We start from the raw sequence: 24059 nt of genomic DNA on the forward strand, positions 1-24059 counted from the left end.
ACCCGGATCGCGCTGTTTACCCCTGCCTCTGGTCCCGGAGACATGACCGGGACCTAATTGGTTCAGGTCCCGGTCATGTGATCGCAGGGAAAGTTTGTTGTAGCAACGAACGGGAAAGTTTGCTACAACAAATTTTCCCGGGGACCGATTGCAGGTGCTGCAGTCGGTTATAAGGCAGAACCGGAGGCCATACAACGGCCCCCGGGTCTGCCATACACAGCAGCCTATGAGAACCAGCCAGAGGCCGGTCCTCATAAGATTCCTGTCAGTGTGACGCTCAGCGTCACACTGACAGTTTATAATACGTTACACTACCTAGGTAGTGTAATGTATTATAGCAGCCATCAGTGCTGCCAGTCTTCAAGTAAAACAAGTAAAAAATAAAATAAAAATAAGTTATAAAAGTTACAAAAACAAAAAATGCTTTTTTTCCTATAAGAAGTCTTTTATTATAGGAAAAAAATGAAAATGTTAAAAAAGTACACATATTTGGTATGACCGCGTTCACAACGACCCAAACTATATAACTATATTATTTTTCCCGCACGGTGAACAGCGCAAAAAAAATAATTAGAAAACAATGTCAGAATCACTATTTTTTTGGTCATCACCCCTCCAAAAATATAGAATAAAAAGTGATCAAAAAGGTCGCATGTAGTGTAATGTACTCTGTCATTGTGACGTAACGGTCACTCTGACAGGAAGCCGAGGAGGATCGGCCGGAGGCTGCTCCTCCAAGGCTTCCGTACATGGCAACCCGGACGCCATTGTCTAGCCTCCGATTGTCACAACAAGCATCGGCAGCCCCCACAATCACTTTGTGTGGGCTGCCGATGTGCTTCAAACCACTTAAATGCGGCGACGGCAATCCGTCACCGCATTTAAAGGGTTAATTGCCGAAAGCAGCAGCGATGGTCCGCTGACCGGCAAGACTGATGTGTCAGCTGTCTAGGACAGCTGTCAGCGCGGGCTTGTCACTCTGTGTTTACACAGAGTGACAGTTTGAAATACTGACTAAAATGAACGTCATGATGCGCGATCTAGCAGCCGACCATGACGTTCATTTTCGTCATAGGTCGGGAAAGGGTTAATGAACAATTAGGCGTGTTTTACTTTTTGGCCAAGTCGGCGTTGTACAAAGGAGTGTAGGACTCTGACCAATCAGGGTCATACACTTCTCTTCATTAATTTACACAACACATAGCGATATAACTATATGCAACCACATAAACACACTATAACGTTACTGCAGTGTCCGGACAATGAATATACATTACCTCCACCCAGGACGTGATGTTTATTCAGAATCCTGACACTTCAGTAACGTTTGTGTGAGATTTACAGCAAGGCAAGCGTAATCTCATGAGATTACGCTGTAAACTGTCATTTAAAACGAGATTACACTTGCTGTGCTGTAAATCTCACACAAATGTTACCGAAGTGTCAGGATTCTGAATAGACATGTCCTGGCTGGTAGTGATGTCTATTCACTGTTAGGACACTTCAGTAACGTTAGTGTGGGAGTACGTGGCTGCACATAGTGATCTAGCTAGATCACCATATGCAGAGTAAATGAATGGAGAGAAGTGTATGACGCTGATTGGTCAGCGTCATGCACTTCTCTCCACAACGCCTACTTGGTCAAAAAGTAAAACACGCCCAGTTGTCCATTAAGAAACTCATTAGCATAAAGCTAATATAGGTCATAACTCAGTCAAAAATGATCGTTTTTCTAAATAAAAAGCACTGCTGTAACCTACACTACAACGCCGATCACATTATGCACAAGATAGGCCACTTATGTGGTGACAGAGCCTCTTAAACCTCACCTTGACTACCTGGGACAACTACTAGACCACACAGGTCTGATTCAATTGTATATTTTGTCTACTCTAAGACTTTTGTAGTTGACAGGCTATTGACCCCCCCCCCCCCCCTGTTCTTCCCTTCCCTATCCCCCCTCACTTATTTTCCTTCCTCTTCTCCCTGTTAACCCATTAATGACCGACTTGCTCAGGCCTTTCATTTAGTCTTCCTCACACTCAAAGAGCCATAGAGTTAAAAAAAAAAATTTCATCAATGTAGCTGTATGAGAGCTTGTTTTATTGCGGGACAAGTATTTTTGAATTGCACCATTTTGGAGTACATATCATTTATTGATCAGCTTTTTTTTTTTTTAATTTATTTAAAAAAAATTAAAAACAGCAATTCTGCCATGGAAAAATGGTAATAGTTTGTAGTGAAAAAGGGTTTAATTTGTTTATTTTTCTTGGGCGTACTTTTTGAGGTTTATTTAACTCTATTAATAATTTTTATTTCCTCCACTAGGGAACTTGAAGCAGGGATCGATCGCTTGTCTAATGCTTATAGAGGCTTAAAGTGTAGCTAAACATTTGACAAACTTCTGACATGTCAGAAGTTTGGATTGGTGGGGGTCAGAGCACTGAGAACAAAGAACGCTAGAACAAAGCAGCTGAAGCGCTCAGCCGCTTTGTGTCCGTTTGTATTGAGTCCGTACAACGATACATTTATTTCCGGAAATAGCCAAAGTCTATGAGCCCGTACTCCGTTACATCGGCTTTCCGGAAAAAGCCGAACAGAAACTAAGCAGCTGAGCTCTTTAGCTGCTTCGTTCTAGCGATTGGTGGGGGTCTCCATGCTCGGACCCCCACCAATCCAAACTTCTGACATGTCACTATGACACTATGAAGTTTGCCAAACGTTTAGCTACACTTTAAAGAGGTTGGCTAGGAAAAAAAAATAATTCTAAAAAGTGTCCACAGGCCTTGGTTTGCCTTCCCTAAACCCCTTACTAACCATCTAACCAGTTTCTGTTTGATCTCAATCTTCACTGCTGCTGTTTGCATCCCTTGCTTCGGTTCCTGGCAGTTTCCAGTCTTGTAATCCACCATACCCAAGATCCCTTGCTGCATCTGAGGAGACAGCTTCCACCCCCTTACTCCCTTCCACAGCATCTCAGCTATTTGCATACTGCCACACCCCTCTATGTACACAGGGTCATTCCCTGCTAGAGCTCCGCAGCTAGCTCCCTGCACACCGTCACACACCCACTAATAAGCACACAGGGATAATGGAGGTTATACACAGGGATGATGGGGGGTCACATACAGGGATTATGGGGGTCATATAACCCCATCTTCCCTGTATTTATGTAACCATCGGGCGTGCGGACATAGAGGGGGCGGCGTTCATGTTGTTGCTCAGTCAGAGAGTTGAAGGAGAAGGGGGCGTGTACTAGGAGAGACAACGTTCTGTGTCTTTGATCAGCCAGCCCTTCCGGCTATGCAGAAGCACATTGAGTCATCAACTTCGTTTACAGGCAGTGTGGGTACTCAGAGTGAAGAAGGAGGAGGAGGCGTGAAAGACGAGACAGGAGGCGGGGTCTATTTGGAGAGACGACGTTCCGTGTCTTTGCTCGGCCAGCACTTCCGGCTTAGCAGAGGCACGGGCCGTCAACTACGTTCACAGGCAGCGGAGCTCTGACGAGATCATGAAACATCCGCCCGGCCCAAATTTACTCTGGGTGCGGTCACGTGACCGCAAATTATAAGTAGGTAACGCTGCCATATATAAACAGACATTCTATTAGAAAAGTAATTGTACATGTCACATTAGGTTAAAATAAAACGTATTGCTGGCCAACCCCTTTAAAGAATTATTGCCTGTAGATTACGGACAGGCAACCTTTTAGAACATGCCTCTGTCCGTTACCGATGGCAGACCAGGGGCCCATTTTACCGGCTCCTGTTTAGCCCTGCCTCTGGCAGGGCTTAATAGGAGAACTAAGATGGCAGAACTTGGGGCCTTCATTAGGCTTCCAGGCTGCCAAGCCAACCATCGGTATTTTGCGATCGCATCATAAGAGGTGATGGGCTGATAGAGGGGGCCACCTTCTTCCGTCAAACACCTTAGGTGCTGCGGTTCCTATGGACCACGACATCTAAGGGGTTCAACTGCTGGGATCGAGTGATCTTCGTTCCATCAAGTTGCGGCAGGAGCCCGGCTGTGTATCCAATGGAAGTAACTGTGAGATCAGTGACTAATATATTCGTGAAGATGCGGGAAAAAGCACCAGTTAGGGACGGGTATATCCTTTGCTCGTTGTTAAGGGGTTAAACTATCTAATATTAGATAATATTAAACCAGTTTATGTTTTGGTGCCAAGACTTATTTTTACAGGTCTGTTTTACACAATTTTTAAGGAGATCGCTTCATTCACAAGCTGATGACCCCTTCTAAATCTCCACTTTCTGTTCTATGGACTTTACGGCATTCTTAGGTTTCCTAATTTCTTTTTAATAAAAAGACAATTGTTTAAAACTAAATAAAAGGATCGATTTGGCTTTGTAGGCTTACCCTTTTTCTGTTGTATCTTCGTCCATGTGGGCGCTCATATTCAATACGTACAGGATCATGAACTGAATAAAAATAAAAGCAATAAATAAAAGGAAATTTAAAATGTTTCATTTGTCTGTTAATATGGATTTTGCGAAACGTTATATTTAGTCACAACAGTGAAATTCTTTTAACATGGGATCTATTAATCCAGAAAATAACAATCCAGTACACCAAAGCGTCATAAGCGGAGCCTCAAACCTATATCCTTACAAGAAATTTTAAATCTGATAATCCAGCACCGATCAGGTAGAGTTAATGCTGGATTAAAGGAGTTCTACTGCATTTTGACTTTAATGGAATTTTGTTATCTCCTCATTTTGCCCCTTAAGAATGTGGCCTAGAGAGGACACCACACCAAATCCTATTTTAGAAATCACCTCGTGCACTGGGATGGTGGTTACGGACTCCTTGGCCATCAAAGACGTCTTTACTAAATTCTATTCTGATTTATATTCCTCTAAGGTTTCAAACGGTCAACCTGAACTGAAGGCGTATTTAGATAACATTATGTTCCCCACCCTGGATAGTGAGGATGTTAATTTTTTGGAAGCTGATCTGACCATAGAGGAAATTGTGGAGGCTGTTGGCTTCTTTCCAAACAGGAAAACCTGCGGTTTGGACGGTCTGCCAATAGAACGGTATAAATTGCATATTGACCAGATTGCCCCTCTACCTACTTACCCTTTTTCAATCCTTTAGTGGTGGTACTACTGTCCCCCCTTCTATGAGAGGCCCTTATAGTGTTGATCCCCAAGCCCTGTAAAGATCCTAAGGTATGTGGTTTGTACCGACATATTTCACTCCTTAATTGTGATAATAAAATACTAGCCAAAATTCTAGCGACACGTATGCAAAAGATAATCTCCCATATTATTCATCCAGACCAGTCTGGTTTTATTCCAGGGAAGGCCACTGATGTTAACATTCCGAGGCTCTTTACCAACTTATCGTCTGGGACAAGCGGTAGCAGAATAGACACTTCTTTGGATCTTGAGAAGACATTCGATCCGGTAGTGGTCCTATTTGTGGTCTGTACTAGGCAAATTTGGCCCCAGATTTATGCAATAGGTACAGTTACTATACTCTCAACTTATAGCGAGTATTAAGACCAATTGTCATTTCCCCCTCATTTATGCTCGCCCGAGGGACTAGGCAAGGTTGCCCACTATCTCCTTCCTAGCCACTAGCACTAGCTACAAGAGCTTCTCCTGATTTAAGGGGTTTTGAGATAGGTGGGCGTGAGGAGCATGTCTCTCTACGCGGATGATACACTACTATTCCTCAATGATCCAGGTCCATCTATACAGGCGATGCTATCTCGGCTTGATTCATTTACAACCTTCTCTGGACTTCCTGTGAAGTGGTCCAAATCTATAGTGATGACGATAGATGAGGTGGCTAGGGAGGTTGCAATTCCTTCCCCACTGCAATGGATGGACATTACATATCTAGGCATAGAGATCAGCGCTAATATTTATAGTTTTATACCGGACCATATCACTCCTCTGATACAGCGTCTCAAGTTGGACTTTAATAAATGGAAACACCTCCCCCTCACAGTTACTGGCAAAATTTGTTTAAAATGAAGTCCCTTCCTACATTTCTGTACCTTTTTCATAATTCTCCGGTATGACTACCATTATCGCTCTACTCCAATATTGACAAAGATCTTTGATCTCTTATTTGGGCAGGGGGTACACCTAGAATCGCTCTGGGCACACTACAACTACCCAATGAACAGGGTGGGCTAACAAACAGGGTGGGCTGACGCTCCTGAATTTGTATCTCTACTTCCTTGCTAGCCAACTGGTTTATGTCTGGTGATGGTTCAGTCAGACACTTTAATCCCTGTACTGAGCTGGAGGCTTCACGTCTCGGCTCCTATAAAGCCCTGGTAAACTCGATAGAGAGATATATATATACACACACACACACACACACAGACAGGCCCCCCTCCGGGACACACACGATAGTCCCGCTGCAGACTACTTTGACGGTTTGACAGAGATGAATGTTACTCTTTTACTAGTCCTGATCACCTAGGTATAACCCGCTTCTACCACACTTACGGAGACTTCCTAACCCTGGTGAGTGGGCAACCCTGGGTATATTGACCTTGGCGGATGTGGTGGTAGACGTACAAAAGTAGCTAATTTTGGACAACTTCGATCTTAACACCTGATCCAGACCCATCTTAGGTTCCATTACTTCCAGCTTAGACACACTCTGTGGTCGCAATTTGCGGGATATAATGTTAGACTATGTACATCTCCGGTGGAGGATTAGGTGACGCAGGAGACGTTGGCTAAGCCATTATCCACACTTCACAGACAATTATTGACGGTGTCTTCTACTAAACTTGATAGAGCCCTGGACTGATGGTCTCTCTTCCATTTCCAAAGATGATCATAAAGAAACGCTATCTGCTTTAACAGGTCCCTTGAAATCTACGAGAGATCGACTTCAACTAACATTTTTCCACCAAATTTACTACACCCTTTTCTAAATTATTTAGAATGTGACACATACTTACTACTCATTGCCCGGGAGCAGATGGCTCCTTTCTACATATGTTCTGGGAATGTCTGATTAATAATTTCTGGGCTGAGATATTAAAATTTCTTGAGACTAAAGTAGGACTCCCTCGTATACTTGAACCCAGAACTTGTCTCTTATTATTGGTAGAGGACCTTATACCTACTATAGCTGGCAGATCTCTTATGAAACTCATTATTTTATGCCAATAAACTATACTCCTGAATTGGAAACATCCAAAGGTTCCTACGTTGTCAACATGGATTGCGTTGGTTAATTCTACCCTGCCACTTTTTAAAGTCCCGTATGAAGCCCATGGGTGCCCTGATAAGTTTTCTAAGGTGTGGGGATAGCCAATCCTCATACCAGTTCATAGACTTGACATTGCTCAGGTTGCCTGGGCCTGAACTTTGCGGACGTCTCTTTGTGATCCCCGTTCCTCCACTAAACTCTAGCAGTGACTGGTTCTCATCAGATTCTATTATACTTTTTCTCCGGATAAGGAAAGGCTGTTTGTTACATTTTTTTTTTGTTCTCCAATATATATGCATATCGATATGTAAAGAAATGTATCCGTATGGTTTTTGTTAATAATTTATCTTATACACTTGGTACTTATTCTATGCAACATTATTTTGTAGTTTTGTTTCTGTACCACTGTTTGCTGGGAGGTCTTAATAAAATGACCTTTTTTTAAAAAAAAAAAAAGAAAAAAAGGTGGGCTATTTTCTTTTATCGCCGCATTCAAAAAGCCTTCATTTTCCGTCGACATAACCATATGAGGGTTTTTTGTTTTTTTTGCAGGATTAATTATATTTTCTAACAGCACCAATTAGGGGGAACATATAATGTACTGAATATCGGTTATAAATTTTATTTTTTTTGGTGGGGTAGGGGGATAAAAAAACAAACAAAAACGGCAATTTCACTATGGTCTTCTGAGTTTCAATGTGCGGCATAAATTACATTAATTTTATTATGTGGTCATTACTATTACAACGATAATTTTTCGTCTTTTTTGGTTGTGTTTTACTACTTTTGAACTATAAAAACACTAAGAAATACGTTTGTGTTGTCGCTTCTCAAGAGCAATACTATTTTTATGCCGATAAAACTTTATGGAGGCTTTTTTTTTGTGGGAAGAGCGGTTTTTATTGGTACCATTTTGGGGTACATACCCCTTATTCATTTTCTATGTGGTTTTTCTGGGGTGGGGTAAACAAAAAATAGCATTTTTGGCATTGCTTTTTTTAGTGTTTAGGTTTGTTTGTTTTATTTTACAACGATCATTGAGCATGAACATGACTTGAACATGCGATTGTTTGATCGGTTAAATACTTATATAGTGCAGTTTGAGCCTGTCAGTGTTGTACTCACAGGCAGACTATTGGGTCCTGCCTCTAGACAGGGCCTAATAGGCTCGTGTACTTGGCAGAAATGTGGGCCTACAGTGGATATAAAAAGTCTACACACCCCTGTTAAAATACCAGTTTTTTTTGTCATGTAAAAAAAAAAAAACAGTACGGTACATAATTTTAGAACTTTTTCACCTTGCATGTGACCCATAATCTGTACAATTCCATTGAAAAACAAACTGAAATAATTTAGAGGAAAAATACAAAAACAACAAAACTACAATAATGTGGTTGCATAAGTGTTAACACCCTCTTATAATTGGGGATGTGGTTGTGTTCAGAATTAGCCACATTTAAAAACTCATGTTAAATAGTAGTCAGTACACAGTTGCCATTATTTAAAGTGATTCTGAGTAACCCCATATAAAGATCAGCTGTTCTATTAGGATTTTCCTGACATTTTCTTTGTTGCATGTGACAACAAAAGCCATGGTCCGTAAAGAGCTTACAACACATCAAAGGGATCAGATTGTCAAAAGGCATCAGTCAGGAGAAGGGTACCAAAGAATTTCCAAGGCATTAGACATAACATGGAACACAGTCACAGAACACAGAACACAGAACACAGAAGTGGATTACATTTGGCACAACAGTGACATTACCAAGAACTGGACGTCCCTCGAAATTGAAGAAAAGACAAGACGAAAATTGGTCCCGGAAGCCTTTTCTAACAAAGAAAAACAACCAAGCCCGGCTATGTTTTGAAAAGACCTACATCAAATCTGCCAAAAGCATGTGGGAAAACGTGTTATGGTCTGATGAGACCAGGGTTGAACTTTTGTCCATAACTCCAAAAGGTATGTTTTGCACAAAGCCAACACTGCACATCACCAAAAGAACACCATACCCAGAGTGAAGCATGGTGGAGGCAGCATTATGCTTTGGGGCTGTTTATCTGAAGCTGGGGCTTTAATCAAGGTGGAGGGAATTCTGAACAGTTCCAAATATCAGTCAATATTGGAAAAAAACCTGCAGGCCTCTGCTAAAAAGCTGAAGATGAACAGGAATTTCACCTTTCAGCACGACAACAACCCAAAGCATACCTCCAAATCAACAAAAAAAATGGCTTCACCAAAAGAAGATTAGAGTTTTGGAATGGCCCAGCCAGAGCACAGACCTGAATCCCATTGATATTCCGTGAGGTGACCAGAAGAGCAATGAAACAGGAGATGCCCTCGCAATCTGACAGATTTGGAGCACTTTTGCAAGGAAGAGTGGGCAACAATTGCCAAGTCAGGATGTGCCATGCTGATAGACTTCTACCCAAAAAGACTGAATGCTGTCAAAATCAAAGGGTAATGCAACAAAGTATTAGTTTAAGGGTGTGCATATTTATGCAACCACATTTTTTTCTTTCTTTATTTTTACACCCTAAAAGGTTTCATTTTTGGTTTTCAATACAATTGTACAGATTATAGGTGACATTAAGTGTGGAAAAAGTTCTGAAATGATTAGTCTTGGACTGATTTTGTAACAAGACAAAAACCTGTCATTTTAACAGGGGTGTGTAGACTTTATATCCACTATGTTTAGCTCCTGGCTGCTGTAACAACCGATCACCACCCAGCAATCACGTGGATGCAAAAGAGTTTATAGAGGGAGCCCCTTTATCCGTAGAAATACTTAAAGGCGGCGGTCGCTATGGACCGCTACATCTAGGGGCATAAAGGCTGGGGTTCAGTTAACGGACTGCAACTTCTTGAAGCAGGGCGTCAGCTGAATGTTACGGCTGACACCCGCAACTGATGGCGCAGGCAAAGCGGAGATTTACGTTTCAATTCCGCAACCTGTTCGAGATGCCTATATTAGCGCTCTGCCCGGGACTCTGGCTCTGGGGAAGCCCCAGACATCGTGTGTCCAAACATGGACACCGATGTCAGTGAATTCCACAGAGTCCGGGAGCAGAGCCGATACTAGCGCTCTGCCTGGTCTCCGCTCTGGGGAAGACCCTGACACACTGCCCAAATATGGACAGCGATGTCAGGGAATTCCACAGAATCCCGGAGCAGAGCCTGTACTAGCGCTCTGCACGGGACTACGGCTCTGGGGAAGCCCCATACATCGCTGTTCATATGTGGACAGCGATGCCAGGGAATTCGAGTCTCGGAGCAGAGCCTATACTAGCGGCTCTGTGTCCCGCGGGCCGCAGATGACAGCCCCAGGGGCCACGTGCGGCCCGCGAGCCACTTGCTTGAGACCCCTGCACTTGAGTATAGAAATGTTGTATAAAGTTGTAAAGAATTATTAATCTAAAACCAGAAAACCCCTTTAAGGTTTTTTTATCATTATAAAACGTTTTAAAATGAGACTTGCTGCCAAACTCCCAATGATTTGACTACAAGTCAATCCTGTGACAGAAATAAATAGAAAACTGCATTAAAACATCAAACAGGAAAAAAAGTAAATCTTACTTTTTGGCTCTTCAACAAGACAAACTCTTTTTGGTGCAAGCATGCCAACCTTGAGATTAGCTACTCGCTTTCGAGCTATAGGAGGCCCAGCTGGAGTAGGCATTTGGCAAAATGCAGCTACTGGAGTATGCTCTGTGCTTGGAGCTTCAGCAGCTTCACATTCTGCATTCATTTCCACATCAGATTCATTTTGCGATCCGCCTTCAGTCTTTATATTTCCCAAATCACAGTCCTCTAGCCCAATTTCCTCATCATCAGTTGCTTCCTCTTCTTCAGCTTGCTTGAACTCCTCCACTTTACTTATATAGAACTTGTATGCTGGACTTTCTTTGTCACATAAAAACCTAATAAAAAAAAATAAAAAAAGGGAAGAGACAGTAACCACTTTATATTTCTAACAATCTATGAGTTGACTAACTTATGAACTGTATTGTTAAAAATGGAAAAGTTAAAGGCTATGTACACCTTTGAAATAGTTTGTTTTTTAAAATAAAAAATGGTGTGGTATTGGTGTGTTTTGTGCAGCTTTGTAATTACATTTTATTAAAAATTATTTTTACTTTAATGTACAGCTGCTTTGTATTCTGTATACAGAGCAGCTGTATTATGCGCTGAGACCTGAATCCGTCAGTTAGCATCACTGACATCGATCACATCCAAGTTATGAATTAGATGTGAACGGTAACAGCTCGATCCTGCATTTCAAGGGCAAGCAGGACCCACTGACACTGAACCAGTCAGTGTCGCTGACCTGATTGATACAGGTTTCAGCGCTAGATATAGCTGCTCAGTATACAAAGCAGCTGTATCTCAGAAAGAAAAAAGAATTCAAAAAATGTAATTAAAAAGTTGCACAAAACACACTGAAAGACATTTTTATTTAAAGGGAATGTGTCGCTAGAATTTTTTTATTTTTTTTTAAACAATTAGAATTTGAGTGATTACACATGGTTTTAATTTTTTCGCAAGTCAGGAAATATTATAAATTAGATTCTAATTTATAACATTTCCATGTGCACTAGAGGGAGCAGTTCCCAAAATTGCAGCATGGTGAATGTGGTAAAGCAACCTCATTGCTTTATGCTGCAAATTTGGGGTAGACACACTCGCTCTAGTGTCCACACACAATCCCCCCTCCCTTATTCTGGCTAGTGCCAGGAGCAGGGGTTTGAATCTTCAAACCTCCTACACTGTGTGCCGCCATTTTCTGAGCGACTGCACAGTGTAGGAGGATTAGATACAGTGCTCAGCAGACAGTATAACACAAACATACACGAACATAATACAATCATCACATACACGAACATAACTTATCTGCTCCTGCCGCCGCCTCCGCTCCTATTCCTTGCGCCTTCGCTTCCTTGAACATATGGCCGGAAGTCGTCCACATGAAAATGGCGCCAGATTTTGCTCTGCCAAAGACCTTCCTTTTGGTCTGTGTGGGAGCGGCGCATGCGCCGTTCCCACACAGGCGGCGTACGCTGCAGTGAATGGAACGGCTCCCGTTTGGATGTGCCGTATTCCACCTCTGTATGGGTCGTTAAACGACACATACAGAGATGAAAAAAAAAATGGCAGCCCCCATAGAGAAGTAAAAGAAAGTAAAAAGTACAACACAAGAATACAAATAAATAACATTTTAATATACTAAAAGAAATATTATTAAAAAAAATCTAACATTTTCATGACCCTTTAAAACAAACCACCCAAAAGACGATTTCAAAAGGTGGAAATAGCCTTTAAGCATTGGTGATCCTTCAGTCTTTTCAGAACTACTGGGGAAGCAAGGTGTGTCTACTGGCGAAGTGTAGGGGAGCGTGGGGACAGCTGAAACGAACCAAAAGTTCTACTTTGACCATTTGGCGGGAAGGAGAAAGCAAAACAAGTGGCATGTAAGACCATAAAATGCTTCTCAACTCTGTTTCTGACGGGGCCCTACAGTGTGCCGTTGCTGGTTCTTAACTTTCAAAGCAAGCTCCTAGACATGGCATAGACAACAGCTTAGAAGTACCTGTGAATGGACTCAACTTGTTCTTCAAGAATGTGACAAGAATTTCTATACTTCCTGTGCAGTGTTTATGGTTATCAAATAACCATTGCAAAGGTCATAAATGTGCTTTATCCAAAAGGTTTTTCTAAACCATTATAAACAGGCTTACATAGTGCAGAAGAGAAAATTCTATACATTTCTGGTGAGGGATTGTGAATTCGTCACTTCCCGTCATGGCGCTGACTTTTCACGTCCTATTGAATGTGCCACTTTCCATTAGGACGAGGATTGGCGCCTGTGGGTGCCCCCACGAGAAGCGGTTCTGGTGATATTTTTTCTCATCCCCCCACCGCAAGTACAGTACTACAGCAGGGGGTGGGCCTAACCGATTGGCAGAGTAAACCCCTTAGATGCGGCGCTCCATAGCAACTGCAGCATCAAAGGAGTTTGACAGAGGTAGGGGGGCTCCCTTTGCCAGTCTATTGGCAAACCGCAACGCAATCACAGGGTTTAATGGCAGCCGGGGGCCTGACAAAAGACCCCAGGTCTGCTAGAGGCATGGCCTAATAGATTGAGAAAAAAAATTATATTAAAGTTTTAGTTCATAAAAAAACTTTTTTTTTTCCAATCTAGTTCTTCAGAATTGGGGAAAAAAAAAAGTCTAATGTACCCCAAAATGGTACCAATAAAAACTACAGCTTGGCCTGCAAAAACACAAGCGCGCGCACACAGCTCCCTAGAATTTATATTCTTTGGTCCCCTAGCCTAAATAAAAAAAAATATAAAAATAAAAAGCTTGCATCTAAAAATGGTACCAATAAAAACTACAGCTGGAACAGGGATATTTTGTACAATAACCTGGATTTATCATAGCCATGTCCCATGGTACAAAAAGCTGGCCGTGCACATCATAGAGATGGCATTGTAGAACGCTTACGTGCTATCCCAATGTGCAGGTCAGATGGGAACAGAGGTGGTTATTAAGGCCCTAATATTTGGGAAGGGGAGGGCTCAAGCACATCTGCCCCAAAACACGTTACCTCTGCAGGAAGCGAGGCCATCCATATATTGTACCAGGGCAACACTTTCCCAGCGAAGTTCCCCAAACTGTAAACAAGGGAAGGACCCCAAAAAAGATACAGAGTTCGTTCCTAAAAGGGGGATAAGGCTACATGCACACAACAATTGGTATTTTGCAGGCCTCTAAACAACGGATCCGTTGTCCGTTTTTGTGGTCCGTGTGTCATTCGCATCCGCTCCGTATGTCCGCAAACACAGCCCGTATTGCATCCGTACTCAGATACGGAAAAAAATAAATTTAAAAATAAATAAAAATCGAAGACAAGAAAGGAGGCCAATAGCTTGTCCCAACCCACTTAGATGGTCACATGATCTCTCCGGCACCATTTTCACTTGCGGTTTTGCTTTGCATTGTTGAGAGTGCTGTCTGATTCCTCTGCTGATCTAGCTATGGATTGTGGAGATTCCTTCACTGCAAAGAAGCTTTCTCATCCCGTGGATGATGTTCTCCTGTGCTGGCATCTTTCACGGCGATCCGGACAGGAAGCACCAATGCTGGAAGAACTCGAAGAGGAGGAGGAGGGGGAGGAGGAGTATTGGGTTTACCCCATTGTCTCCCAATGGCAAATAAAAATTCATTTCAATACCCTCTATATGAACCCGGGGCAGCACCCAGACAACTTCCACAGCTACTGACATATGTCCATCGCAGCAATTGACAGACTGCTGTGGGACCTCTATCCTGGATTCACCTTCCAGGACAAAGACATGCGACATTACTAGCATAAACTTAATTGTCCCCTTTGCCCATTGCTGCCATGCTGCTTTTTTTTTCTTTTACACATTGCTGGCAACAGGGAAGTCATTTGAAGCGATGCATTTAGAGTTTCTGTAGGGGTGCTCTGCCATTTCGCGGATCATCAGAGGGACCTGTAAAGTGATCCGGCAGCAACAGAGCGGTGGTGATACCACAAACCAAGGCAAAAGACTGGCTTCGGATTTCAGAGGCTTCTACCACTCAGCAGAGTTTCCCCAACTGTGTCAGCGCACTGGATGGGAAACACATTTGCATTAAGAAATTGCCTCACTCAGGGTCCAAATACCTGAATTCCAAGCAGTATTTCTCGGTGGTGCTGTTGGCCTTTGCTGACAGCAACTACCGCTTTACAATTGTGGTTATTGGGGCCTCTGGGAGTTCTGCTGATGCGAGAGTCTTCAGGGCTTCCAGAAAGGGTGAACAGCTTGATGGAGGAGTGTGCCTCACCCGTCCGAGATGGTATGTTGAGTGCACCTTTGAGATACTATGCAGTAGTGGCGGGTCCCTTGACATAAGTTACGAGCTTAACGCTTTCCCTCCGAAGTCATTTTTCGGATTTTCATTTTAACTTTTTTCTGCCCCACCTTCCAAAAGCCATAACTTTTATATATTTCCGTCGATCTAGTCGTATGGGGGGCTTGTTGTTATATGCGGGACGACTCGTGGCTTTTCACCACACCATTTATTGTACCATATAACGTAGCGGGAATCTTTGTGAGGTGGAATAGGGAAAAAAAACAGCGATTCCTCAATATTTTGGAGGGGTTTCATTTTGAAGGCGTTCACCGTGCAGTAAAAATGGCACGTTCACTTTATTCTGCGGGTCAATACGATTAAGTCTATTCAAAATTTATAGTTTTTTTTTTTTTTTTTTTTTAGCTTTTACTACTTTTATAAGGAAGAAACAAATTAAAAATAAAATGTGTTTTGTCGCCCAAGTTTTTTTCCCCCCGTTGATTGAGCAGTTTGAGGGCTTATTTTTGTCATGCGGGGCGAGCGGTTGTTTCTATTGGGACTATTTTGGGGTACATGAGACTATTTAATTTCTTGTGGGAGTTGAAGTGACCAAAAAACAGCGATTCTGGTGGTTTAATTTTTTACAGCGTTCCCCATGCGGGTTAAATGAAATAATGTTATATTGTAATAGTTCGGACACTAAAGACGCGGCAACACCAAATTTTTTTTCTACATTACTTTAGAAGAAAAATGGGAATTTTTTTTAACTTAAATTTTATTTCATTATATTATTTTTTTTAAACAAATTTTTTTTTACTGTTACTCCACCTAGGAACCAGTGACCGTTAGGTCACTGGTATAATACTCTGCAATACTAATGTTTTGCAGTATAGTTTCATTTTTACAGGATTTTGTTAAAGGAGTTGTCCATTTCAAGAAACAGAATACTCCCAGTCCTAGTTCGTTTGCGAACCCTTAATGACTGGGTATGTAAACAGAGATATCAAAATATGGAATCAGCGTATAACATTGGTAAAGCAGTGGTTTGGACCCTCGTTCACACAGGAGCCTGCGTTAACCGCACCAGATTCTCCCAATGTACAGATGCACAACAATGCCACTGCCCCCTACGCAAAATTCCCTCACTTCACCCGACCCTACGCGTTTCTATACTTATCATCAGGGGTCTGTCAGTCTGGCCAGGATGCCAGCGATATATCTTCAGCAGCAGATATTCTACTGCACAACACGGAAGCATGCACGCATAGATGTCAGCGGCATGCTTCACTCTGGGACTCTGAGTCACTATGAACTGAATACTCCGCCCCCTGGCTCCGGCAGCATACATCAAACAGCCAATCACACTGGCCCAGCACATCCATGATGCTCAACCATGTGACTCACGGCTGTCAGCTGACATACCCGGAAGTAACAATGTAAACAACACAGAGCATGCGGACTCAAATGGGAGGCTGTAGAAGTATCGATTTACTACACAAAGCCTCATGCTATTCAAGGATGGAGTATAACACTATAAGGTTGGATATATGTTGCGGATCAGCTCAGGGCCGCAATTGGACTACCACGATAGGAGCACCTACCCTGAAAATACATAATATATGGATAGAAGAACGACGTAATTGTAAACCTCACTTAAAACATTTGACACTCCTGGACTCAATTGCCATACCTGCTACTTATTGATTGATATATTACAAGTGACTACACTGGGACTAGGAATGCATTACCATACCCCCACCCAGAGGACCAAAAAAGCCCTATGACTTGATATGGATTGTGTATTAAATAAAACCGGTATAATTTGTTTGCTCGTTTAAACCTTCAGGATGTACGCAAGCCAGTCTGTAGATCCATTGGGCCTCTTTACGCAGAATGAGGTTATCCCAATCCCCTCCCCGTTTAGGAGGACGTACCAATTCAATTGCCTGAAATTTTAAACATTCTGCCCTGCCTTGATGTTTTGCATGTACATGTTTTGATATGGAAGTATCTCTTTCATTTGTAACATCTCCAACATGTTCGCTAATCCGGCGCCGAAACTGCCGTATCGTCTTGCCCACGTAATTCAGTGGGCACGGACATGTGATTAAATAGACAACTCCAGCCGTTTTGCAGTTCACAAAATCTCAGATATCATACTCAACCTTGGTGGTAACACTTTTGAATTTTTTTCCACTTTGAATGAAATCACAGGCTCTACAACTACCACATCTGTGTGTACCTGGTATCTGCCTGTCTAACCAAGTACCCTTTTGGATTATTGGATCAAAACAACTCTGCATCACCCTATCCCTGATGTTTTTACCTCTACGGAACGTGACTGAAGGCCATTGTGTTATCTGATCCGCCAAGTCCGCATCGGCTCCTAGGATACGCCAATACCTCTTGAGGATTTCCATGATCTCAGATTGTTTGGAGTCAAAAGTACCTATGAGCCTAGTGACCCTTTCCTCTTGACGTTGTCTAGGGACTAAAAGGCTCTGCCTATCTGCATCCCTCGCTCCCTCATAGGCCTTTCTTTTTTTTTTTAATCAGTTCAATTTTATTCAAAAACCTCCACATTATTACAGGTCATTGTACGTTCTCAAACAGTATACAAGTAAATTTCAACAGACCCAATTCTTTGCATTAAACCAAACATTCCCTTCCCCCCAACTCCCACCTGTATCCCCCCAGCCGGTCTATTCAATACAACTTTTCCGATCCTCTCCCCTTATGCACCCCCCCGTCAGTGGCCCTATACCTGCACTTGTTGCCTTAGTGTCATTAGCTCCACAGAAGCATACCCAGATTGATCAATCCACCTAGCCCATTGTTTGTCAAACTTGCCCCTGGACCCCCTCTTGGAGTATATCCTATATTCCATCAGAACCTGTGAGTTAAGTGCCCCTATGATTTCTTGTTTTGATGGTGGCTCCGCATCCAGCCAGTGCTTTGCTATTCCTTTCCGAACTTGATACAGTATTTTAGCAATTGCCAGCCCTGACATCCTATCTCCCACCAAATCTCCAACATACCCTAGCAGCATTACCACAGGATCCCATGGGATCTGTACCTCAAACACTCTCCCCACTAGTTCCAATATTTCCGTCCATAGACTCCCCAGCCTCCCGCATGTCCAGAACATATGAAGAATGTCTGCTTTTTCTTCCGGGCACCTAGGGCACTTGGCATCTTCTCTTAATCCCATTTGTTTCAGCACCCACGGGGTCCTATACACCCTATGAATCAGAAACAACTGCGATCTCCGTTGTGCTACATTAATGGACAAAGTACATGTTGCTGCCAATACCGCCTCCCAGTGGTCTGTTGTAATAGGACCCACATCCCTCTCCCATATAGCTTTCACTGGTGCCATAGGATCTCCCAGATGTTCCACCAATAACCTGCGATAAACCAATGAAATTAATCCTTTTGATGTTACTGCTTTTGCAATATGCTCCAACACCCCCGCTGCATGCATCGTCAGGTCCACACTGACCGCTTGTGTCTGCACAGCGTGCCGAATCTGCAGGTACTGATAGAACATGCGGGAGTCCAGTTGAAACTCCTCCCTCAGTTGTTGAAAAGATTTGAGTATGTCTCCCTCGTACAACTGACTCAATCGTATTATGCCTTGCTGCTCCCACCCCTGCATCCCTTCCAATTTACCCAATTCCCCCAAATAAGCATTCCTCCAGAGCGGTGTATATTTAGTGCACTCTCCTATCCCCAGCAATTGCTTGCACTGCCACCACACCCTGTGTATGAGAAGCAGAGTAGGTCTGGTACTCGCCATCCGTTTATAGCTGTGCGCTTCCAGTCCTGCCAACGGGTTCTCCCCCCCCCCCCAGATATGATAGGATGCGCGCACTGGACCCCCATGTCTCTTCCTGCTCCCACCCCCAGAAATGCTGACATTGGGCAGCTAAATAATACACCCAGGCATTGGGTACAGCCAGGCCCCCCTCCTCCTTTGGCAGCTGTAATTTCTCCAGTTTAATCCTAGGTACTCCCTTCTTCCATACTAGGTCCCTAAAAAGGTTATGCAATCTCCTGAACCAATATTTGGGGATCCATACCGGTGAGTTATGTAGGACATACAGCACCTGGGGCATAAGGATCATTTTAATCAAATTTGTCCTACCCAGAGCCGATAGCGGTAACTTATTCCACGCCTCTACTTTGGCTTTTATCGTTGTTAACAGTGGCATTACATTAAGGGACATATAATCCTGCACTTTCGCCGTCACCCTCACCCCCAAATACTTAAACTCCGTAACCACAGGTATCTCCACCTCCTCTTCCCCATTCTGGATAACCCCCGGATCCATGAGCATTAGGGCCGATTTTGACCAATTAATGAGTAATCCTGAATATTTCCCAAACCTTTTAATGAGGGCCATCACTAACGGTAGTGTGCGCTCGGTATCTGCCATGAATAACAGCATATCGTCTGCGTATAGTGCAATTCTTTCCTCCACCCCCCCATACCTCAACCCCTGAATATGTTCATGTTGTCTCACTGCACACGCCAAGGGTTCCACCGCCAACAACAAATGGAGATAATGGACATCCCTGACGCGTTCCCCGCTCCAGCGCAAACCGATCCGATAGCACCCCATTCACCCTTATCCTTGCTGTCGGGGCCACATACAACAACTTTACCCATTTTATATAATTAGGACCAAATCCCATTTTTCCCAGAACTGACCACAAATAATTCCATTCCACGCAATCGAATGCTTTAGCCGCATCTAAGGACATTATGGCTCTCCCCCCACAATTATCCGGCAGAACTTGTAAATTCAAGAACAGCCGTCTCAGATTCACCGCCGTCGATTTGGATGGCATAAAGCCGGCCTGATCTCCGTGTACCACCCCAGCTACTACTTTAGCTAGTCGAAGCGCCAATACTTTCGCCATGATTTTAATATCCGCCGTCAGCAGTGAGACTGGTCTATAGGAGCCCGGGAGCTGAGGATCCTTCCCCTCTTTAGGCAGAACTACTATAGTCGCTTCATACATTGTTTCTGGAAGCCGCCCCCTATCGAAGCTATCTAAAAGAGTGGCCAATAACTGCGGCGCAAGCTCCTCCCCATATTCCTTAAAAACTTCCACCGGGAGACCATCCGGCCCCGGCGCCTTTTCACTGGCTAGTATCCCTATAGCCGCTTGTAGTTCCTCCAGAGATATTGGCTCCTCCAATGTCCCTCTCTCCTCCCCTCCCAACCTAGGAAATTCTATCTCCCCTATATACTCCTCCAGCTGCCGAGGTGTGTGCTCTGCCCTAGAGGCATACAAATCCGAGTAGAACTGCTGAAACACTTTCAAAATCTGTCCTGTATCCGTCTCCAACTTCCCCCCCTCCCCTTTAATAGTGTGTATATAATTATTCTCCCTCTGCGCCTGCGCCATTCTTGCCAACAGCCGTCCAGTGGTTTCCCCCTCCTCATAATATTGGCGTTTTAAAAACATCCTTTTGTTATCTGCCCTTTCCAACTGATGTTGCTTTAACAACCGCTGCGCCTCCACCCAATGCTTCAATGTGTCTGGTGTGTTATCTATTATATGCAGCCTCTCTGTCTCCGCTACCCTTTCCAACAGCGCTTCTCCTAGTTGTCTAGACCGTGTTTTTACTGCTGAAATGTGCTGGATGAACACCCCTCTCAGCCACGCCTTCATTGCGTCCCACAGTATCTCTTGCGGTACCGTTCCCGAGTTGAACTGAAAGTATTCCTTTATGAGGTCTAAAATTTGTTTATTGTCTATCAGCTTTAGCCAAAAGGCATTGAGTTTCCAGCACCCTTGCCCCCGCCCTTTCCTCCCCTCCGTCTCTACCTTCATTAACAAAGGAGAATGATCCGACAACGCTCTTTGCAAATATTCTATCTGTGCTACAAATGGTATCGCTGCCGGTGAGCACAAGATTAAGTCTATCCTGGATAAAGACTGATATGTGGAAGACGCACAAGAATACTGAAAGCTATTTGGATGTTTATCCCTCCATATGTCCCGCCAACCCATTTCAGCAACCAGATGGCCAAAAGCTGTTACCCCTCCCCCTGTCATGCCGAATTTGTCCATATTGGTATTCAATACTGCGTTAAAATCCCCCATCACTATTAACGGCACCTCCGGGTACCTAGCCAGTTCCTCCACCACTTTCTTGATACATCCGCTAGAAAACGGAGGGGGGACGTACAACACTACTAACACACAATTCCAATGATACATCGTGCAATGTACCCCCACATACCGCCCCTCCCCATCCTGGAAGGAGTCGTGACATACAAATGGCACAGCCCTATGTATGAGAAGACTCACCCCCCTTGAATATGTAGTATGGTAAGAATGAAAACTATGGCCTACCCAGGCCCTATGCATCATGGAAACTGAATCCCTAGTCATATGCGTCTCCTGTAGTCCTATCACCCTCGACTCCTGTTTCCTAATAAAATCAAATACCGCCTGTCTTTTTCTGGCTTCCCGCAGGCCCCGTACATTCCAGGACAAACAATTAAGTGATCCCATCATCCCTCAACATATCCCAACACATCCTATCCTTTTCTCGTAATTTTACATATCCGACCGGCTGGGTCTTCTCCCCCCCCCCTCCCCTCCCCCCCTGCAACTTCCCCCGTAAACCTACCCCTTTCCAAGGGTTGGGGCAACAGAACATGTCTGCCATTACCCATAACAAGCATCGGCAGGTCAACTCCGCCCACCGTACATTCAACAATACCATAACTCGTTATGTGCTTTTCCCGCTTAACAGACCATCCCTCCTGCTGCCATTTTCTTGCAAATAAACTACCATCCCTTCAGCATATCTGTGCCCCTCAATGTCCATAAACACATTCCTCCTCTTCCGGTCTTCCGCGGTCCCCGCAACCATGCCCACCAACTCCAAGTCCAATCATATGCCACATCTTGCAATTTTTCCTACGACACCTGGTTCAGTCCCGCATCCCCAGCCTCCTTTTGTCAGCCGGTCTGTTCCGGATCAACTCCGTCCCTCTGCCGGTCTCAGCTGACTTTCATGGCTATCCAACCATCTAACCGCTTCTCTCGGTGTCTCAAAAAAAGAAGTCGTGCCCAGCGCCACCACTCTCAAACGGGCAGGATACATCATGGAATATTGCACTTGTAATGCCCTTAGACGTCTCTTTATATCCATAAACTGTGATCTTTTCCGTTGCACTTCCATGGAGAAGTCCGGGAAGAAGGACACTTTCACCCCATTAAAGGAGATGTCTTGACGCTCTCTAGCTTTCCTCAGGATCTTGTCTCTATCTTTATAATGTAGAATCTTTATCAGCACCGGTCTCGGCGGCCTTCCGGGAGGGCCAGGTCTGGTCGGCACCCTGTGCGCTCTCTCCACCGCAAATAAAGGGGTCAATTCCTCTCTACCAAATGTGTCTATCAGCCACTTTTCAAAGAAGTCATCCGGATTCGTTCCCTCCACTCTTTCCGGAACCCCCACAAGGCGCACATTATTCCGTCTCAGCCGATTTTCCATATCGTCTGTCTTAGCCAACAATGTCGCCACTGCCTGCGAGTGTGCCTGTACATCCTGCTTTATGTGAGGAATCGCATCCTCCATGTCTGAGACTCTCCCTTCCACGGCCGTAGTGCGTTCCGCAACTTTCTGCAAATCATTCCTGAGCAGCAAAATGTCCTCCTTCAATCCACCCATCTGGCTTGCTAAGGTATTAAGGACCATAGAATTCTGCTTCACCGCTGCCAAAATGTCCTTTAGGGAGGGTTCCTCCTTCCTTACTCCACTTTTCCCTCCAGCACCTGGCTGATCCTGCATGGCGCCACTCATCTCCTCCTCCTCCTCCTCCTCACTTCTCATGTCCCCCGCCAAAGGAGAGTACCTGGATCCATATGATGAGCCTCCAGCTGCCTGATCTCCAGCCGACCTTCGCTGCTGTGCAGCCGCCCCCCCTGCTCTCGGCGTGCGGGCGAACCTCTCCAGCTTCTCCACAACTTCCTGCCGGAGGCCTCTATTGCGGCCTTCCTTCTCTTCGGCGCCATCTTGAACGCGGGAACCGGGACTCGCTGGCGGCGACTTCTGCTTCTTGGAGCGCGTCATTATGGCCGGGTACTCGTGCTCCTCCACCTCCAGACTCTGGTAAGACCCTGGGGAAGCTATTTTCCCCGAATTTTACGGGATATATGGACCTTAAAGGATGAGTACAGCGGGAGCTCCGGTCACACACGTCCTCTCACATTCACCGCTAGGCCACGCCCCCCCTCATAGGCCTTTCTAATTACCCCCTTAGGGAAGCCCCTCTCCTTCAATCTGTTTGTGAGGTCATGTGCCTGTGACTCAAAATCGTCCATTGAACTACAATTTCGGCGTACTCTCATGAATTGGCCTCTGGGAATCCCACGTTTGAGGGGATAAGGGTGACAACTGTTCCATTGTAGGAAACTATTGGTTGCTGTCTCCTTTCGGTGTACTTTAGTACGTATTGTGCCTTCCTTAGTTTTAATTATCTTTAAGATCTAAAAAAGATAATTCCTGATCACTGATTTCACATGTGAACCTGAGCCCTAGATCGTTTGTATTAAGGGCTGCCACAAAATTATTGAATTCCTCCACTGTGGAATTCCAGAGCAACAACAAGTCATCAATATATCTAATCCAGATACCTATTGATGAAGTCCATTTGACAAATGTATCCCCAAAGACAACTGTCTCTTCCCACCAACCAAGAAACAAGTTTGCATAAGTGGGAGCAGTGGGACTCCCCATTGCTGTACCACGTTGCTGATGAAAAATACGGTCTTCAAAGATAAAAACATTCCTTTCTAACACAAAGTGTAAGAATTGCAAAACAAGCTGGTTATGAGCCACATATTGAGTGCCCCTAGATTTTAGAAAGTATTCCACTGCTTCACAGCCAAGTCTATGTGGAATGGAGGAATACAAAGCCTACACGTTCAGACCAAGACAGATTGTTATCAATGCCCCTCATATCCTG

At 44.1% G+C, this 24059-nt stretch overlaps 1 protein-coding gene across 3 annotated transcripts in view; it reads right to left on the minus strand.

Moving 5' to 3' along the window:
* LOC142648736 (SURP and G-patch domain-containing protein 2-like) overlaps positions 1-24059 on the minus strand; it is an 84700-nt gene that overhangs the window by 10292 nt on the left and 50349 nt on the right. For all 3 annotated transcript variants that reach the window (XM_075825472.1, XM_075825471.1, XM_075825473.1), the window contains exons 7-8: positions 10781-11124; positions 4378-4439 (exon numbers count right to left, since the gene is read on the minus strand). In XM_075825472.1, coding sequence (XP_075681587.1) covers positions 4378-4439; positions 10781-11124 — 406 coding nt within the window. The remainder of the gene's footprint in view (positions 1-4377; positions 4440-10780; positions 11125-24059) is intronic.

Source organism: Rhinoderma darwinii, chromosome 1 (genome assembly GCF_050947455.1).
Source record: "Rhinoderma darwinii isolate aRhiDar2 chromosome 1, aRhiDar2.hap1, whole genome shotgun sequence".
NCBI classification, from domain to species: domain Eukaryota; kingdom Metazoa; phylum Chordata; class Amphibia; order Anura; family Rhinodermatidae; genus Rhinoderma; species Rhinoderma darwinii.